The sequence below is a fragment of the Phaethon aethereus genome (assembly GCF_964289735.1).
Source record: "Phaethon aethereus genome assembly, chromosome: 6".
Lineage (NCBI taxonomy): Eukaryota > Metazoa > Chordata > Aves > Phaethontiformes > Phaethontidae > Phaethon > Phaethon aethereus.
The window spans coordinates 29,498,918-29,516,445 of NC_138580.1; the positions used below are offsets into that span (position 1 = coordinate 29,498,918).

The window sequence follows — 17,528 nt, forward strand, 5'->3', positions numbered from 1 at the left end:
GGTGGATTGTTAGGGTCAACAAGCTCAGGGCAAGGCAAATACACATCTGGTGCAGTATGACAGTGCTATAAAATTCTATGTGGCAGGATGAAGATGTTTATTGCCTCCTCCTGTGTAACAACTACAGATATCAAATACAGGTGAAGGTTTGAAAGGGGGTGCTTCTCTCAGGAAAAAAAAAAATACAAATCTTCTTGTCATAGGATATTGTGTATATCGAACTATTTACAGGAGTTAAAGAATTGGAAGAACTTAACAGAAAAGAAATCTACTGAGGGCCATGGACGACAATTATACTAAATCTACTTTATGAAATCCTGGTGTCACCAATCACTGGGTGCTGAGAAAACTCTGAAAAACTGCTGCATGTGCCTGTTTGCTCTCAACAACATACTAAGCAGTTGTCTGACTTCATACATCCTTTCTTAGGATATGTTCATACTCCTTGCTCACATGTAATGTAGCAGTGATGAAGAACTGTCATCTTTCTAGTCTAGCAGATTTTTTCAGTCTGTTTCTGAGGTCTAGTCTTGTCATAAGTGAGATCTTTATGCTGAAGTGAATACTGGGATGTCAGGTTCTGTTATAATTGGACTGAAATCTTTGCATTTGGAGCTAGTATAAAGCCTGTGTATGCTTGACATATGATTGATTAATTTCATCAAACTAGCTCCCAAGAGCCTATATCACTGAGTTTAATTTGATTCAATGACAGGACTAAAGTTGTGCAAGATAGTTCAACATGGAAGCATGGATTATAAAATAATCCAAAATAAACTCGTTTGCTGGAATACCAAAATGTATCTCTGACTCTACTATAGTTGTTATTCTAATCTGATGGTGGTCAAGTCAGCTCTTCATAAGTGTAAATAAACTTATTTCACTAGTTTTAGTATTAGAAGTAAAATAAAATAATAAAAAAAAACCCTGCACACATCTGGTTGGATTTTTTCCTCATAGTAAGAGTTGGTTTAGACTGGACAGTTATCATTAGGCACAAAGTGTTAGAACAATGCGGAGAATTTGGTGAATTCTTTAAGAGGAGAAGAAACTCAAGTTTCTTTTGTATATGAAAAAGCTTGCTTTAAATGAAGGAAGCTTTGGGAAGAATGGTTACCATTGAATGAGACCATTCTGGCAAAGGCAGATGGCAGCCCTCAATCTTACGCTGCAGTTTAATAAACTTGTTTGAGAAATCAAAACTACCAGTTTTCCAATCTGGTATTGAAGAAATAGATCAATTAAAACGCAGTATTGAATGAACTTGAACAGTTGTTTGAATGAAATCTTTATGTTGTCGATTGCTGTTCTAGCAAAGTTCTGTCATAGCAAACTACATTGATGTATTTTCCATATAAGATACAGTATTTGATTCTTCTGTAATATTGTCTGGCCATTCATTTCTTCATATCCTTTTGCATAGCACTTTTTAAAATGATATCATCTCCAGTGCTGTGGTAAAGGAAAATATGGTGCAAAATGAGAAACATACTGTTCTCAATATTCTGAAGAACTCTTTAAGCTCTTACTTTCAAAATGCTTACTGAAGTAGCCATTAAAATGTAGCATGCTCCACTGTCAGATGGAGGGCTTCAGGACTTAACAAATTCTTCATGATCCTTTCTCTAGTTATCTGAACTCTCTTGAACTGACTCAGGGTTTCTTGCACTGAGGGAGGCAGACAACCAGAAAAAGAAGCTGGAGCATTTTTTGCACCATTCTGTATGACTTCAGAATGCTTTCCTGTCAGTCTTTTTGGAGATCTTTCCCCATTTGAGGACCTCCTAAAGAATACATAAAATATCACCTAGGTAATTTCAGTTTAATAAATTTGTTGTCAGGTCATCCTGTTCTCTACCTGAAAAACAAGCCAAACCAAAATGAACAAGAGCAAGACCATGCAAGAAGTGATTTTTACATAAGTGTACTATTTACTGTTATAGAATCATCATGGTATTAATAGCAGAAGTGAGTGGGGACTTTCTTTGATTTCATAGTTAGGAAGAAGTTAACCTATATGCATGCATCATCAGTTGTTTCTTTTAATTGCTTGTGAACACAGATGCTTGATCCACAGTATCATGTTTTGCTTTTTAAGCTCTTTCAAGATAATGTATGAAAAAGTAGTGAAACCTTGATGTGTTTTAAAAAATAACAATGCATATTTGCAGTATGTTTATTCCTTGGAGACACTCTTGTCAGAGTAGCTTCAAAAACAACAGCCAAGTAAAGACTACTGTAAATACATATTAGAAAATAATAAATTCCCAGAAGAACAGTTGATTCAACTAAGCTTGTGGATATAATTGAAACTGGTAATAGAAACAAAGCTATAGATGGCCATTTCATTAGGTGACAGTGTCTTGATGATCTAACAAAATGCTGTATCAAGGTGTCAATTTGTTAGTTACATCTTTATGTGCTACTAAACTATATCTGTCAAATTGACAAAAGCATCTGATGAGTGTTCTGTTAAGTAATTCAGCGAAGCTAGGTTGCTCAGACAGTGGGTACTGAGCTTGAATCATTTCAGAATACTTAAAAAAAATAAATGATTGCTTGGTAGTATGTTAGTATAATTTAAGAAGTATGCAAGAAAGATAATTTAGCTGTGATCCAATTTTCTGCAGGCTGCATACTAGGTTCCTGGAAGCTAACTTGGTTACTTGTGTATGAGAGATCTTCTAGTCATTTCATAGCCTTTACCTACCCAAATCAATTCTTTTCAGCAGGATAGTTGGATGCCAGCAGGATAGTTGGATGCCAGCTGAGGTAAGCTACTTTTCACACTGCAGCTCTCCTGCTAATGAAAACAACAGCAGTGAAATATGTGCCAGGGAAGTGGAAGCGAGTTCTTCAGAAAGCATCTGCTGCTTGCCTTAACAGCTGGCCTGGGTCTTCAAAGGCAGCAGCTACTGGGAATGGCATATCGCCCTGGTGCTTATTTTGCATCTCTCAGCGTACCTTTGATAGAAGAGCTGGTGATGCAGGACAGCTTAATAAAAACTATTACCGAAGACAAACAAGGCAGAGTGGGAGAAACTGTAGAAAAAGGACACAGCATACTACTTTTTTTTTTTTATTAGTTCATTCAGCATGTTGTAATTTGATGTGTTCATTGTAAGGCATCATACTAATATGTCACTAGCCTAAGTATGCTTTTGTCTTATGTGACTTACACAATTGTTTCAATTAAAGCTTGCACTGCCTCTGGTGCTCATAATATTGCAAAACAAATTTGCTGTGCTGGATGCATTTCTGCTCAATTGAAATGTAAATGGATCAACTGAAAGGTGACAAAACACAGTCCAGTGTAGATGAGGCACAAATGTGTTTTGTAAAATTCAGAGCTGCCTTACAGACATAAATGTAGGCATTCTGTAAATGACAATGAAGGAAGAGGCATTATTTTATTATGTGGAGACCCTTACTTTATGCGCGAGTTCTGTACCATATCCTCAGGCACCTGTACTTCTACATGAGCTCTTAATTGGTGTATTCCAGGCCTTTCTTTTTGATGCCACTTGCATAAAGGATCCCATCACACCTACTGATGAAATTACAGTGCTCTTCTGTGTATCTGTCTCTCATGTTGGAAGAAATGTTTGAAAGTTATTTTGGTTAAGTGTTCTTTTTTTTTTTTCTTTTCCTTAAATCTAATTTCTCCTATCCCTTTTCATATTTGTCAGCAGTAATAACAGGTAGAAGCTTCGGTTGGGAAAATTTGCAGTAGCAGTTTTATGCTTATTTTTACAGCTGTTGTTATTCATGACACTTTAGCAAAATATAGAACAAACTCCCTTACCCAAATTCTGTCTTTTTCTTTGCAGCAGTAGTGGAACATTTTTGCTGAATTTTTGAGTCCTAGATTACTCTCTGCAGTATCACATTTCAATACTAACCATTTATAAACACAGCTATGGATGTGTTTGTACTGATATTGCTGTGAGTGTAGAGAACAGGAGACGGAGATGAGGTTTATTATAGAAGAAACTGGTTGTGTGTACTAGCAGAGCTATGTTGGAAAGCACCTGCAAACATACTGTCCCTTTCCCACTTCTTCCCCTGAATAAGATCATGGTTGTCTCAGATTAGCAGTATACATTGAGGGATTTCTAGATGGTTGGAAGTAAGGTGTTCTTTGGGATGTTTGCTGGTGTAGGCAGATATTTGAAATAAGAATAAGTGATACAAGGTACCTTGCAAAAATCAGGTACCTACCAAGGTAGAGGCGTACTGTTTAAGGAGAAGCTGATGTGATTTTTTTCAATGGAAAGTTCAAAATTCTTGCTGCCCTGTGGGAAATGTTAAGAGAAAAATGCCCTTGCAATACATTGGTGGTTATATGTGACAAGCTTAAGAACATAATAATGATCAGAAACTAGGGTTAAATACCCTTCTACAGCATAGCATGAGAACAGGTTTGTGGAAGACAATAGCCGTATAGATTTTCTACTCCAACTTCTAGGTGGTAGATACTGTGTTACATTTGGTAAAAGGATAGTTCACAAATTAAAGGTATGTTTTGTTTACAGCATGGCATTTGGGAATTGAATAGCAGGCCTCAATTTTCTTTGGAGGGAATTTGTTCTGTATGGAGAATTTCACTGATGTGCCTTGTATCCAGATGATTCCAGAGGACAGTTGCATTGGAAAGTCAGTGATGAGAAAAGTGTAGAGTCTACTGGAAAAGCTGCTGTCTGCTGCATCTTTGCTTTATACTTGTGACATATATATAGGATTATTACATCATAAGCATATCATGTTAGATATTCTATCATGTAGGACACTATAGTTACTACTTGAATCAGGAAACCCTTTGCAGTTGGAAGTATTGAGCAGCTAAAGAATAGAAAAGTTTGGCAGATGAAGAAAACAACTGGGTTACAACAGAAGTTCAACCAAAGTCCAAGAAAAGAACACTGAACTCTGGAATGATTCTGCAAAGGGTGGACTAAAGAAATTTTGAGCAGCTCTTATGTCACATGAAATGCGATAAATCTAAAAGACAAATGCTGTAATTAAACTACAGTTAGTTGTGAGTTGGTAGACACAGTGTGAAATCACCTACTGCAAGTCTTACAAGATGCCAAAAGCACTAGATAGTACTGAAAGCAGTTCTAAGATCAGTCATGTAAGGTTGCTGGAAGAGGCCAAAAAAGAGGCTGTGAGAGTGTGAGCTTTGTTTGGAAACAGGTAGGTAAATGCTGATCCTGGAATTGCTTTGAGGACACCAAATGGTCTCCATGCATTGAAGCAGAAGTGTCTGTAAAAATCTGAATCTGGTCAAGGCCTTTTCAATTTGAGCATAGTTCCAGTGTTTAGCTGTCATCAGTGATTTTTTTTTTTAAAACTTATATCTAATCAGAATTTTCCATTTTCCTACTTGTCTCAGTTACCTCTAGCCTTGTCTATACTATGCCATTAAGTACTGAGGGCAGCAGTCTTTATGCTTCATAATAAGTATGAAAAATACAAAGAAGAAAAAGACATTACCAACACTGTAAAGTTTAATTGCTTTGTATATGTAATCCTCTTCAGAAGCTTCCAGCCATGCCACATTGAAGAAGTGAATGTTTGCATTATCATCAAGAGCTTACACTATCTATAAAGCATTTGTATTCTCTTGCAGAAAATTTATAGCTTACTATGATACAAATAGAGAAGGTTAAATGATTTTATGCAACTCAATTTATTTTTCAATCTGGACTTTAAAAATATATCTATTAAATTTTGCTATCAAAATGGAAGTTAAGACAAATTATGAGACTTCAGTAATTATTCATGGCTGTTGGTGTTGGTTTTGTCGGCACAGAGTGCCCATAATATGGTCTCTCAGTTCCAAGAAAAAGGACTTTTGAGAGAACCACTGGTAACTGACTTCTGCAAGATCTTCTCTGCCAAGTATAGTGCCTGATAAACGTGGCATGAAGAATTGATTTTATGAGCTGGTAGTCCCAGAGGTGAAGTGTTATCAGGATTGCTAATAGCATAAACTGGGTCTGAGATACCTGTTATCAGAAATTGTTGTTAGTCGTGAATTCCCATCAGAGCTATTTTGTCAGACCATGCTTCCATAATGATGATGTTTTTTATTCATAACAACAATATTTTTGTTTTGAAATACGTACCACTATCAAAACTTTAATGATTTTTTTTTTTTTTTTTTAAATTTGGAAGGGTACAGGCTCTGAGAGGCTTGAAAAATGCTGGGAATTCTGGATCACATTAAGTAAAATGCTTATCTTGCATATATGGTGGGGAGTTAACATACTTAACTGCTTTGCTCTCCCTGGGCCTCTATGCTGCAACCCTGATTATAACAGGGTGAGATGTGAATGGGGCATTGAAGTTCTCCCAGGATATGAACAGGCTAGCTAGTCTTATTTAAAAAAAAAAAAAAAAAGAACTGTAAATTATATAGCGTGGGGAATTTTTATGCTTCAGAAATTGGTCTTGCCAGAGCTAGGAAAAAAATAAGAGTGAGAAAAGAGTCTGAGAAGAAAAAGTGAAAGGAAGAAAAGGACTAGCATAGGGGGGTGTTTTGTGTTTTGTTTTTGGTTTTTTTTTTTTTTTTAACAACACTACTGTTTTTGGAAAAATTTGACTATTTGCAGTTCCGAAAGTGAGATACAGGTAAAGTATACACTCTTATCTTTAAAACAATGGTGTATTTGCTCAGCCTTACATATACTCTGTTTAACTTTTAGATAAAATATAAAACTTATTTGAAAACAGTTATGAACTAAACATACATTTTGTCAGTACCCAGTAATTGGCAGCAAACAAAGTTCTAAAGCCATGAGATTTCTTTTTTTTGCATGTTTAAAAGGCTGATAATTCTAATTTTAAAGCTAAAATGCAGGGGATTAGATTGCAGAATGAAATTCCCCTTTCTGTAACACACTGACTTCCAGTGCACCAGCAAATCATTTACTGGACACAAGGTGCTTGATTTTTTTAAAACTAATTTACAAGAAAAGAAAAAATGCTTTGAAAATTCTAAGAAAAAAACCCAAACCCACCCAGAGCAGTAGACAGAATATTCAGATTTTTCTCATATTGATTTTTTTCTTTTTTTGACAGTGACTTGTTGTCTTCAAATTATGTGGAGATTCACTATGAAGATGGAAAACCAAAGTTTTCTAAGGTATTGTGCTCTTAAAATGTGTCAAAATGGTCTTTCTGAGGGAACAATGCCAATAAAATGTTAAAAAAAGAAAAAAAGTTTTGCAAGACTTAAAAACAACAGAAGACTTATTCCACACATACAAGTTAACTGTGATCTCATCTTGTAAGGATACCTCAGTAATACAAGAAGAATTGTACAAAAAAGGAAAGCTGTGTGTTGGAGTGAGGGGTAGGAAGTGAATAGATGGTAGTAGTGAAGATGATCCAGATACTGTCAGAACAATTACATCTTGTAAAATGTAGGGGGTGGAGCGGTTGAAGTTGCCATCAATATAGTTTTCATTAATTATTTACAAGTCCTTAGCACACAGTGCAAGGGGAAGGGATAATGGTAATATAAGACATTCAAACAAACCAATAAAACTTGCAGTGACTTTCCTTTGCAAGAATTATCAGTTGTGAAACAGAAAATTAAAGACTTAACTCCAGAGCTTAAGGTTTCAGTTATTACAAAACCAGCATATTGCTTGACATCCAATTAAATACGTTTGTCAAACTAGCTCCCAAACTGAATTCAGTGCCATAGGCTATTGATCCAAAGACAAAGAGATTAAAGTTATGCAAGATAGTTCAGCCCTGACTGAGGGAACCAGATCAATCTTTTTCTTTGTTGTAGTAACAAAATGAGGACTGCTAGGTTCCTAGGAAGGTTATAAAGTACATTTTTAGGGAATGATTTTTTCCGTATTTCGTATGAACACTGGAATATTTGTTTAGAGTTTATTACATGTGAAATATATCTCTATTCTTAGTGGAGGAAAGCAAGCATTCACGCTGCATTTATGCCTTCAGCAAGTCAGGACTGTTGTTTGCTCAAGTATTAGATGTCTAGTTTTTTACTTTTCCCCGTTACAGAGAATCTCAAATAAAACAATATATGGCAAATTAGGGCAAAATTAAACAATTAAATTGCAATATAATTATTGCAATATAGTCTTTTGTTTTCTTCTACTGAAGAAGAAAAATAGTTTCATGTAACATACGAAGGAAGTTGTTTCGTTAAGACTCAGTACTCTGCAGAATAGGCAAAAATGCTAAGTGATGCAAGAAAACAATTCCCTCTGGCATTTAGACAAGTTCATGCAATTGTCAGCTGCAGCACTAACACTGAGCACTGCGGTTGCTGAATCATGAATCTGACTGGAAAATTATATTAGAACTTTAGACTCAGCAAATGGACTACCTTTGCAAGCTGCAGTAACTTGATCCAAACTTCCTAGGGGATCTTTTCTCAATTGATTTATTCAGAAACAATAATAGAGCTCCTAGAGGTCACATTAATCTGTAGAAGGCTTTATTATAAGTTCAGAAAATATACACACAATTTGTGTAGGAGATCAAATAAGGATTGTATCCTGGTTTTTTGCAGTATCTTATAATCATTTTTAGACTTGAATAAGTAAAAGATTGTTTTGTTTCCTTGTGTGGATGTAAAGAAGTGAGATCTTGATGAAAAGTATTGTATTTTCTAGAAAGCGGTAGTTTATTACAAGAGTGAAAACACTGAAGAACAAACAGCAATTTCTTTACTCAGATGACTGCCTTAAAAAAATTCTTGAAAAGCTACTTGTGCGAAAAAGATAATTACGATTTAGTTAAAAAGCATGGTTTATGCATTCTCACTGACAGCAATCACTATGTTTATCTTTCTTTCTGTGTAGTACTTTGATTTAATTATGCACAATAATTAGGCATAGTTGGGAATTTCAGAATCTGAATAACTCGTTACATAAGATGCAAAATGCAAATGATGCTGTGCATACTTAAACAAAGAGCATTTACATTTTTGGTACTTCCTTGAATTATAATAATTGTAGAAGGAATGGGTCCAATATGCTTGTTGGAATTCAGATGACATATGACACCAGAATTAAGAATATTTTGATGATGAATGGTATGTTTTTTAAACTATGTATGAGAGAGACAGCTACACTTCAGGGTTTTTAAGAAAAGTTTTTGACAATACTTTTTAGTTTAGCTGGCGTTATTGCTGATAGGCATTGAAGACCAACTACTTAAATGAGGTAAATTAGTATTCAGTTTTCGTTATTTTAGCTTCACTGGCATACAGCAGCAGAATTTGTGGCATTTAACAGCTTCTAAATTCACTAGTCTTTTTTCTTTAGAAAAGTCAAAGTAATGCTTTAGAAAGTCAAAGTAATGTTTCTTTGTTTCCTTCTAAACATTCATAGCTTGAACCGACTGTTAATGTTGCTCTTGATGCTTTGTTTCTGTTGATAGAAAATTAATACACTCTTATTGTTTACTCAGTTGAACCATTCTTATGATACCCTTGGTCATGATAGTAGTTCTGTAAGCCTCTAACAATCTAATCAATTTATTCCTCAGTGATTTATGGAATTTTAGGAATTATTAATTCTGCTGTCCAGCAGTAAGTATAGAATTAATTTCTGTATCAGAATAGAGATAAAGGATTTAATAATTTGCCATGTGACTGCCTATAGTATGCAATCCTAAAAATATGCTATAGATTTTAGGGTTTTATACATATTTTAGCTATTTACAATCAATAATACAAAACTCTTGATAGTGTGGTATTGTACTTCCATTACATGGAGAAATTAAATCACACAAATTTAGTACATAGAAGAAAAGTAGTACATACAGAGAAAAATGACAAATTGTGAAACTATAGAAAGTAAAAAAAAAAAAAAAATTAAAAGATCTTAATGAAGTTATATTAACATTAGTAATTCTTGTATGTGAGTAGATAATGCTTTGATAAAACAATTATTTCCAAATTTCTCATCTGAATAATTTATTTATTGTAGTCTGCTGTTAAGACCTCCTCTCAGAAGCTTCCTAGCCTCTGGGGTACAGAATCATGCTCCCTCTTTCTAACTTAATAAATCTTTGTGTTTTCTGTAAAATGAGACTGCTTTAGCTTGATTCATGTAGGGTGCTCTGACACAAAGTAGCCAGTAGCTTTGGAGATAGAGCACACTTTTAGAAGGTGGGGAGATGTGAGTTTACCGTCCTCAAGGTGACCTGTGAAATTGTTCAGCATTTGAGAAACCTGGGATGAGTGCTGTAGTTACTAGCCAGAGAGGTGCATTGGCATGTAATGGTCAATATTTTGAAAAGAAAGCCACTGCAACTCTATTTTGTGAGGCTCTCTCTTACGTGTGTTCTGAGCATCCTTAATGTTCTTTGCCCACTTTGGGGAGAACTTAGGAGCTAGTTGCTTCAGGAAAAGAGAGCTCAACTTAGTTCATTCTATGATGAAAACCAGGCAGGTCCAGGGAACCTGCATTTTTTAACTTGGAGGGAAACGTGTAACTTTCACTAGAGTTTAGTGGGCATCTGAGCAAGGCTTTTTTGGATCAGAACTTTAAGGTTTTAAGTATGTACCAATTCTTCTCTGTGGTATTTTGGTTTCCTGCTTTGTCCTGTTCCCCTCCATATACACATATTACAACTTCGCTTACTTCTTGTGGAGAAGTGGAAGGCTATACACAGAGCTTCATTGCATGCCCATTTGGTAGCACATTTTGCACTAATTTTGTTCAGCCTAATCCCTGCATCAGTTCACTGTTCAAATCTAGCATTGCAGCGTTCAGCAGCACCTTATTTACTCCATATCATTGAGGCCTTTCAGAACTGAGGTTTTGGATCACAGTTTTGGATGTAGTTTGCCTATTTTTATTTTTTTTTAAGTCTCTGACATTTAATCACAGTTGTAGGTAATTTAAATGTTGTTATTTTTAAAATGAAAGGCATGACCGTGTCTAAAATGTGACTGCTGACTTAGAGAAACACAAAAATACTACTTTTCTTGAATAATTTGGGTTTTCCATCTATTTGGAATTTTATGCAGTTAAAATCAGGGGACTTTTAGTACCCTTTTGATATGTGCAGTAAAAATGCAACTGTACAATTTAGTGTTGCTAAACTGGATTCACATTCTGGCTCATTCATCATCAGTGATATTGGTACCTACAGTCTAATCATCTATCACTTTAATTGATAAATTTTTAGTGAGACAAAATTGGTAGAATCCAGATCTAAGCCAAATACATGCCAGGTGATTGATGAACACTATTACTCATAATTTTAACAGACCTGGAAGGCATCAAGAAACAGTTCAATGCTCATGTAACCTGCATTGCATAACATTTTTACAGAATCAATTTACAGCAAAGAAATGCGCTTAAAAAAAATGAAGAATGCTGTGACTTCAACAAAAGAATAACTCATGTTATGGCTTGAAGACTGGTGTAAATTAGGCTTTACTGGGCATAGGTTTTCTCTTATAAGTGATTAGGGCTAGTCATTGGTATTTACTTTAACAATCACTGCTTTCTCTGGAATTTTACCTAGGTGTTAGATCTTTCTTTGCCTTGGTTTTAAGCAACAGACATTAAATCAGGGTAATTGTGTGTGTGTGACTGTTTGTTTTTAAACATTATTAGGGTGGGGAGCATTGTTACTACCACGGAAATATCAGAGGTATCAAGGATTCCAAAGTTGCTCTTTCAACTTGTAATGGACTTCAGTAAGTGCAGATTCTCATTTTTGAAACAAAGCTATTAACTAGTTATTACTCTTGAATATATGAGAGAATTATTACTCTTAATATATGAGAGAGTGAAACTCTACAGGCTCAAAGATTTTTGACATTTTGAAATGCCAGTACCAGCTATGCCAAACTGCTAGCAATTTTTTGTTAGTATCATTTGGATTAAAGTCTTTTTGATGCTGTCTTATAAAACCTTCGAATCTGGTAAGTGTAAATAAATATTTCACCAGATGTCTTATTATCGTAAATGATAAAGACTTGTACTTTAGCAGTTTACGTGCTCATATTCATGTATGATTCTGTCATCCAGTAGAAAAATTGATCTTTTTGTTGGATTGTATAAGGAAAAAATGTAAGAAATTAGTCCTTACTAGGATTAGTTACTGTTAAGTGCAACTCAGCTGTTGATTATATTCTGCATGCTAATGTGTGTCTTGGGACTTCCTCTTTCCAAGGTCAAATCTTTACTCTTTTTGGTGCTTTATCATTACATTGTCATTACATTGCGTTAGTTCATTAAAATGCGCCTGATCTCTTAAAAAAAAATTCTTAGCTTTAGCCACATGCAGTAGTAATGAACATATATGGAATTTATTTTAATATTCATCAGTTTTTCAGCCCTGTGTTTGATTTTCTCTTGTCAGAAATCATATCCTGGAGTCAAATTAATTGCCATGCAATCCTGAGTATCACTTCTTTTTCTCCATGTTCTAGTGGCATGTTTGAAGACAGTACTTATTTGTACTTGATAGAACCGATGGATCTGATGCACAGTGCAGTAAGTTTATTTTTATCTAATTTATTTAGTTTGGGAAAGAGAATGCTCAAGGAATAGAAAATAAAAGTGTTAGAATAAATACTTTTATTTTTATAAATAAATTTATTTATGAATTAGAATAAATGAGTGACCTCTCTCATGCTTTCAGATATAAAACAAAAGTATTTTGAAATACTTGATTGGAATTTATTTAAGGCAAGAAATGTGGAAGTATGAATTACCTAAGATTTTCTTTGCTTTTCTTTAATCTTTCTTTTCTTAGTTATTATTGATCATTTAGATGTTGGGAGTAGACTAATAAGACTGTTTCCATAGAAAATTGTTATGGACTGTCAAAATGTGTTTAATAATTTGCTCTAGTACATGAACTAAAGGATTTATAAATTCATAGAAAGGATCTTTGGAAGTCATTTATTCATCCTCTCTCAATAGTTGGATCAGATTGCTCTTGACCTACCATGTTTCCACAAAGAGCTTAATGATGTAGATAATTATATCTCAGTATCTTACACTTTATATGTGTTAAGTCAGTGGTCACTGTACAGATTATAACAGCAGCAAAAATATGCAGTATTTTCCTTCAGTGGGTTATATATTTCTTAAGGAAGTTATAGACCAGTAGAATCCTACCCTTTGAAAAGAATTGCTTGTTTTGGCAGGCTCTGCAGAGGAAATGTTATGGAAGAAAAGATAGTTGTTTTCTAGAGCAGATACCAAAATCTGGTCATTTTGGGCATGTCAGAGTTTTAAAGAAAATAAGCGTTAAAAGTCTTCTCCTTTTTCAATGTTGTACACACTAGTAAAAGAGGGTGAAATAATCCTCTTAGACAGCATATTGATTAGTTTCTTGCATTTTGCTGCAATTAGAAAGATACATTTTTGTCATAAATAGTAATAGCTTTTCATCTGTGGGAGGAAGATTTTGACTAGATATGTACTCTCTGATTTATTGCAATAAATGGCCTGTGCTCTCTAACACTAAGGCTTTTAAAGCACTTTTTTCACATAACCTGAAAGACATCTGTGATACTTCAGTTTTGTAGGCCAGTAAACATGCTGAAGCAGAGTGAGTCCCTAATTTGCTCATGATTGCAAATAGATTGCTTCAGTTTAGTACTATGTAAGATTGGTACGATGGTTGCTTGCATTTTATGGAGAAACAATAAAAATTATAAATACTGAAAGAAGTGCCTCACTTTTTACTTGACATTATTAATTAGAAGAAAATGTCACCTTTTTTTTTTTATCAGGAAAGTAAAAGTAGGCCACATATCATCCAAAGAACTTATGGAATACAAGCCTCCAAGCAGTTGCAGGACTTTGGTATGTTTTTGCTTACATTATGAGTTTTTCAGTATTGGAAATAATTGTATATATAACTTTAAAGATTTGAATATTAGGCTAACAATCTATATAAAATTGCTGATTATTTAGAAAAACTTGAAAAATAGATACTAACCTGATTTTTTTTCACAATTATTGCAATGGGATTTAGAGCTGTCAAAAAGCAGCTGAAAGATTTCTATCCATAAAGACCTGTATTTAGCTTTCTTCTGCAAATCATTTAATTTAACCAGTGATATTAATGCTATTGAGGACATGAGATGGAAGAAGACGTATATTCTAAGCCCAGGTTACAATCTCTTCACCTCCCCTTGCATGCTTTAATTCCAACTTTAGATTTCTACATGACTGGAGTTTTGATACGAGATATTTTACGTTTTGTGTATTTAAAATATGAACTTTTCAATATCAAAAGCTCTTCTAATTTTGGTGATCTTAATCTAGTTTTGGTTTGGACAGTATACATAAGGAGTTTAAAATAATGCCATGAAATTCTTAAATTGTAATTTGTACAGAGACTGAATCTAGTTCTGAATGGCCCTTTCTGTCTGAACTACAGTGGCTGAGGAGAAAGAGAAGAAAGAGAGCAGTGAGTAGAAGTGTGACCCTGAGTTAAGACCATTTATAAAAATAAAACCAAAACCACTAATTTCTGGATTTTTTTTAATGTTGAGAGAACATAGGCTTTAGAAAACAAATATTATTCACATAATCCAATCAAATGATAAAACAAGATTATTCTTTAAAAATAGGGTATATGGAGAAAAGTGGATCAACTTTCTAAAGTGGCAGCAATACTATACATCAATTGAATGGAAGTTTAGTAGTGAAAATTAGTTTAGAATTTTAAGTTTTGAGTCTGCTTGAGGATAAAGAATAATTTTGAATGAAGTCTTGCTACTTTGTAGATATCTGACTTTATTTTAATGGCTCATTAAGTAGCATGATTAAAAATTCAAATGAGAACACCCAGAACTGAGTTATTGAGAGACCAGAAGTGGACAGTCCTCATGAGCTGCACATGCATACGTGTCAGGGGAATAATTGAGTTAAAGAAGATTAATCTGTATTTCTTCACTGAGTTGCACAATCCACAGCGTATTTTTTGAGGGCGCATCTATTTTTAGTAACTACCTTCCTTATTAAATCTGTGATGAATAGTATGTAGACCAAATGTTTTTAATGTTTGAGATTTTTCTCCTTTGTGAAAATGAGAGGAGGGAAGAAGTGGTGGCTTCTGCGCTGAACCAAAAACAATAGACTCTAAACATTCTTATTGATGTGACTCAGATTCTCAGCCAGTGTCTATCATAACTCACTAAGTTACTGGAGCCATGATTATTTACCCTAGTTGAATGTCTGACCCAGTTTTTACAGGCTTACATGCCCTATGTAATATTTATGGGTTAGCCTAGGAAAGCACTGCAGTTATTTTTGAAAATCACTACATCTTCATGATTTCTCAAAGAATTTCTTTATCAGGTATCTCGTGGTATCTTTGAAGAAATGAAATATCTGGAGCTCATGATAGTCAATGACCATAAAATGGTATGTATATAAATTCAATGGTAATCATCCTTTTGTTTATTATTTGTAGGTTGATGTACAGCACTGTGCTGCATCAGCTATTTGTGTCAAATATTTCGTTTATCAGCAGCTGTTAACATTTGTACTGTAAGTCACTGTATAGACCATGATACCTAATAATGCTTAATATTACCTAAGATTTTCTACAACAATTATATATTCAAAATACATCTGAAACGTTTTGTTGTCATATGGATAATTTAATATGTCCATAACCAACAAAGTAAAGCAACAGAACATTTATGTCCGGAACAAACACCGTAAACATTCTAAAATTACATCCTATCCTTAAAGTAATAAAGAAAGAGGACAGAACTTGTTACTTTGAGTTTAGTTTTACTAATTTAAATTTTAATGCAACAAAGCTTATAGACAAATGCTATCTGATTGTTCTTTCCGGCTATTTCACACTTATAAACAGGATTCATAATAAAGTGCAAGATAAGTTCTTTGTTCGATTCAGAAAGTGTTTGTTATTTGATTAAAAAAAAAAAAAGGGGGGGGCACTTTTTTCCTTTTTGTCTCGAGGGATGACTGGAAAAAATCAAACCAAGTGACATTTGTTATTTACATGTTACTGCTTCCACTAATGATGCTAAGTAAGGCTATGGAAGTGTCTGTGGGTTACCCTTATGAAAAATCAGGAGAGAGGCCTAGGGAGTAATAAGTTTTGTAAACCTAAACAGCTATTTTATAGTCCCTTTTTGAAAAGCATCACAAATTTGAGTTCAATAGCTACATTTTAACTAGAGCATTATCTGTTGTGGAAAAATACTCCGTGTAGGTTTAAAAGTTTTCTAATAACAAAGAATATACTGTAACTGACAGTGAGTTACTGTAAAACAATTTGATTGTGCCTTGTTCTGAGCCCTTGTGTTGCTGAGCTTTCTCAGATGTTCATTGACTAAGAGGTAAATAAGGATCATCAACTCTTAATATGACTTTGTTTCTGTGTGAGCAAGACCTTTTTTTAAATCAAATTCTGTTGATAAAAGTTTCTGCTTATTTTCTGTGCAGGTAAAATAAACTTTAAAGTTTCTGTAAGACCTCCTTGCATCTCTCACTCTACTGCATGTTTTCCTAATGCTTTATGTTTGTTGTTGTGGACTCTTTCGTCAACACTGAAGGAAAATTTTAAAGAGCCAGAAATAGCTGATATCAGAACAGGATGCAGTATTTTGTACTTCTTCCAGTGCAGAGTAGACAGATAACATAACCTTCCCTCATCTGTTTAATAAATCATCGAAATAGTCTGGGCAGAAATAACCTATATTTAATCTGTGTCAGTTCAGCAGTGTGGGGGTAATTCAAATGGGTGGGAAGATGAAGACAGAGATTTCTTCAACTGTTTTCGGTTGTAAAGCCACCTGGTAGGAAACTACTCTACGAGTGCTTATGTGTTAGTTGTTTAGGGGCAGGGCACAGTAACTGAAGTTATGAACATTTTTTTGTATTGTTTGAGGTCTGTAGTTGGTGTTCCTTATGAAGAGATAATATTTCTATGTCTGTCTGTTTCTTCTGGCTTCTCATATTACAGACATCCTTAAAGGACAACCATCCTGTTCACTACACTTGTTAGAGACACTGTCTCCTCTCAGGCTTTATCTGTTAGAACTTTAGATCACAAGCATTCAAGATTTTTTGCTTCAGAGTTCTCAGTGACTTCAAAGCAGATAATAATTCTTTTCAAAGATTAAAATGGATATACTTAAGGAAGTGTTCACAGTTACGAGTTAAAGCCTGCCAATCCAGGAGCTCACTAAATGTACTTTTAAGGTTTTCTGTTTACCAGTAGAGGGCAGATTTATCCTGCAGCAAGGTGCTGTGTTGGAAGAAGTATCTTAAACCTCTTTGGCCATTGTGTTGCTAGGTGGTTAATAGTATGTATTTTCACAAAATTTTCCTTTCCTGTAACACTAAAGACACAGCTAAACACATTTAATAGGTTGTTGCACTTTTTACCGACTTACTCATCTTAATTTCTGTTTTAGGAGCTGTTTTTATAAACACATTATGTTGTATCTTGCTATTGATTTTGGCATTTAAATACTTTCATGCAAACCAAAAAAACATTTTCCAAAGAATATT

General features: G+C 34.4%; 1 protein-coding gene across 1 annotated transcript in view; it reads left to right on the plus strand.

Annotated features, from left to right (window-relative positions):
• Positions 1-17,528, plus strand: part of ADAM23 (ADAM metallopeptidase domain 23) — a gene marked incomplete at its 3' end in the record, with an annotated part of 76,519 nt that overhangs the window by 18,446 nt on the left and 40,545 nt on the right. The window contains 6 exon segments of the mRNA XM_082001870.1: positions 7,087-7,150; positions 11,625-11,707; positions 12,446-12,509; positions 13,760-13,832; positions 14,369-14,442; positions 15,336-15,401. Coding sequence (XP_081857996.1) covers positions 7,087-7,150; positions 11,625-11,707; positions 12,446-12,509; positions 13,760-13,832; positions 14,369-14,442; positions 15,336-15,401 — 424 coding nt within the window.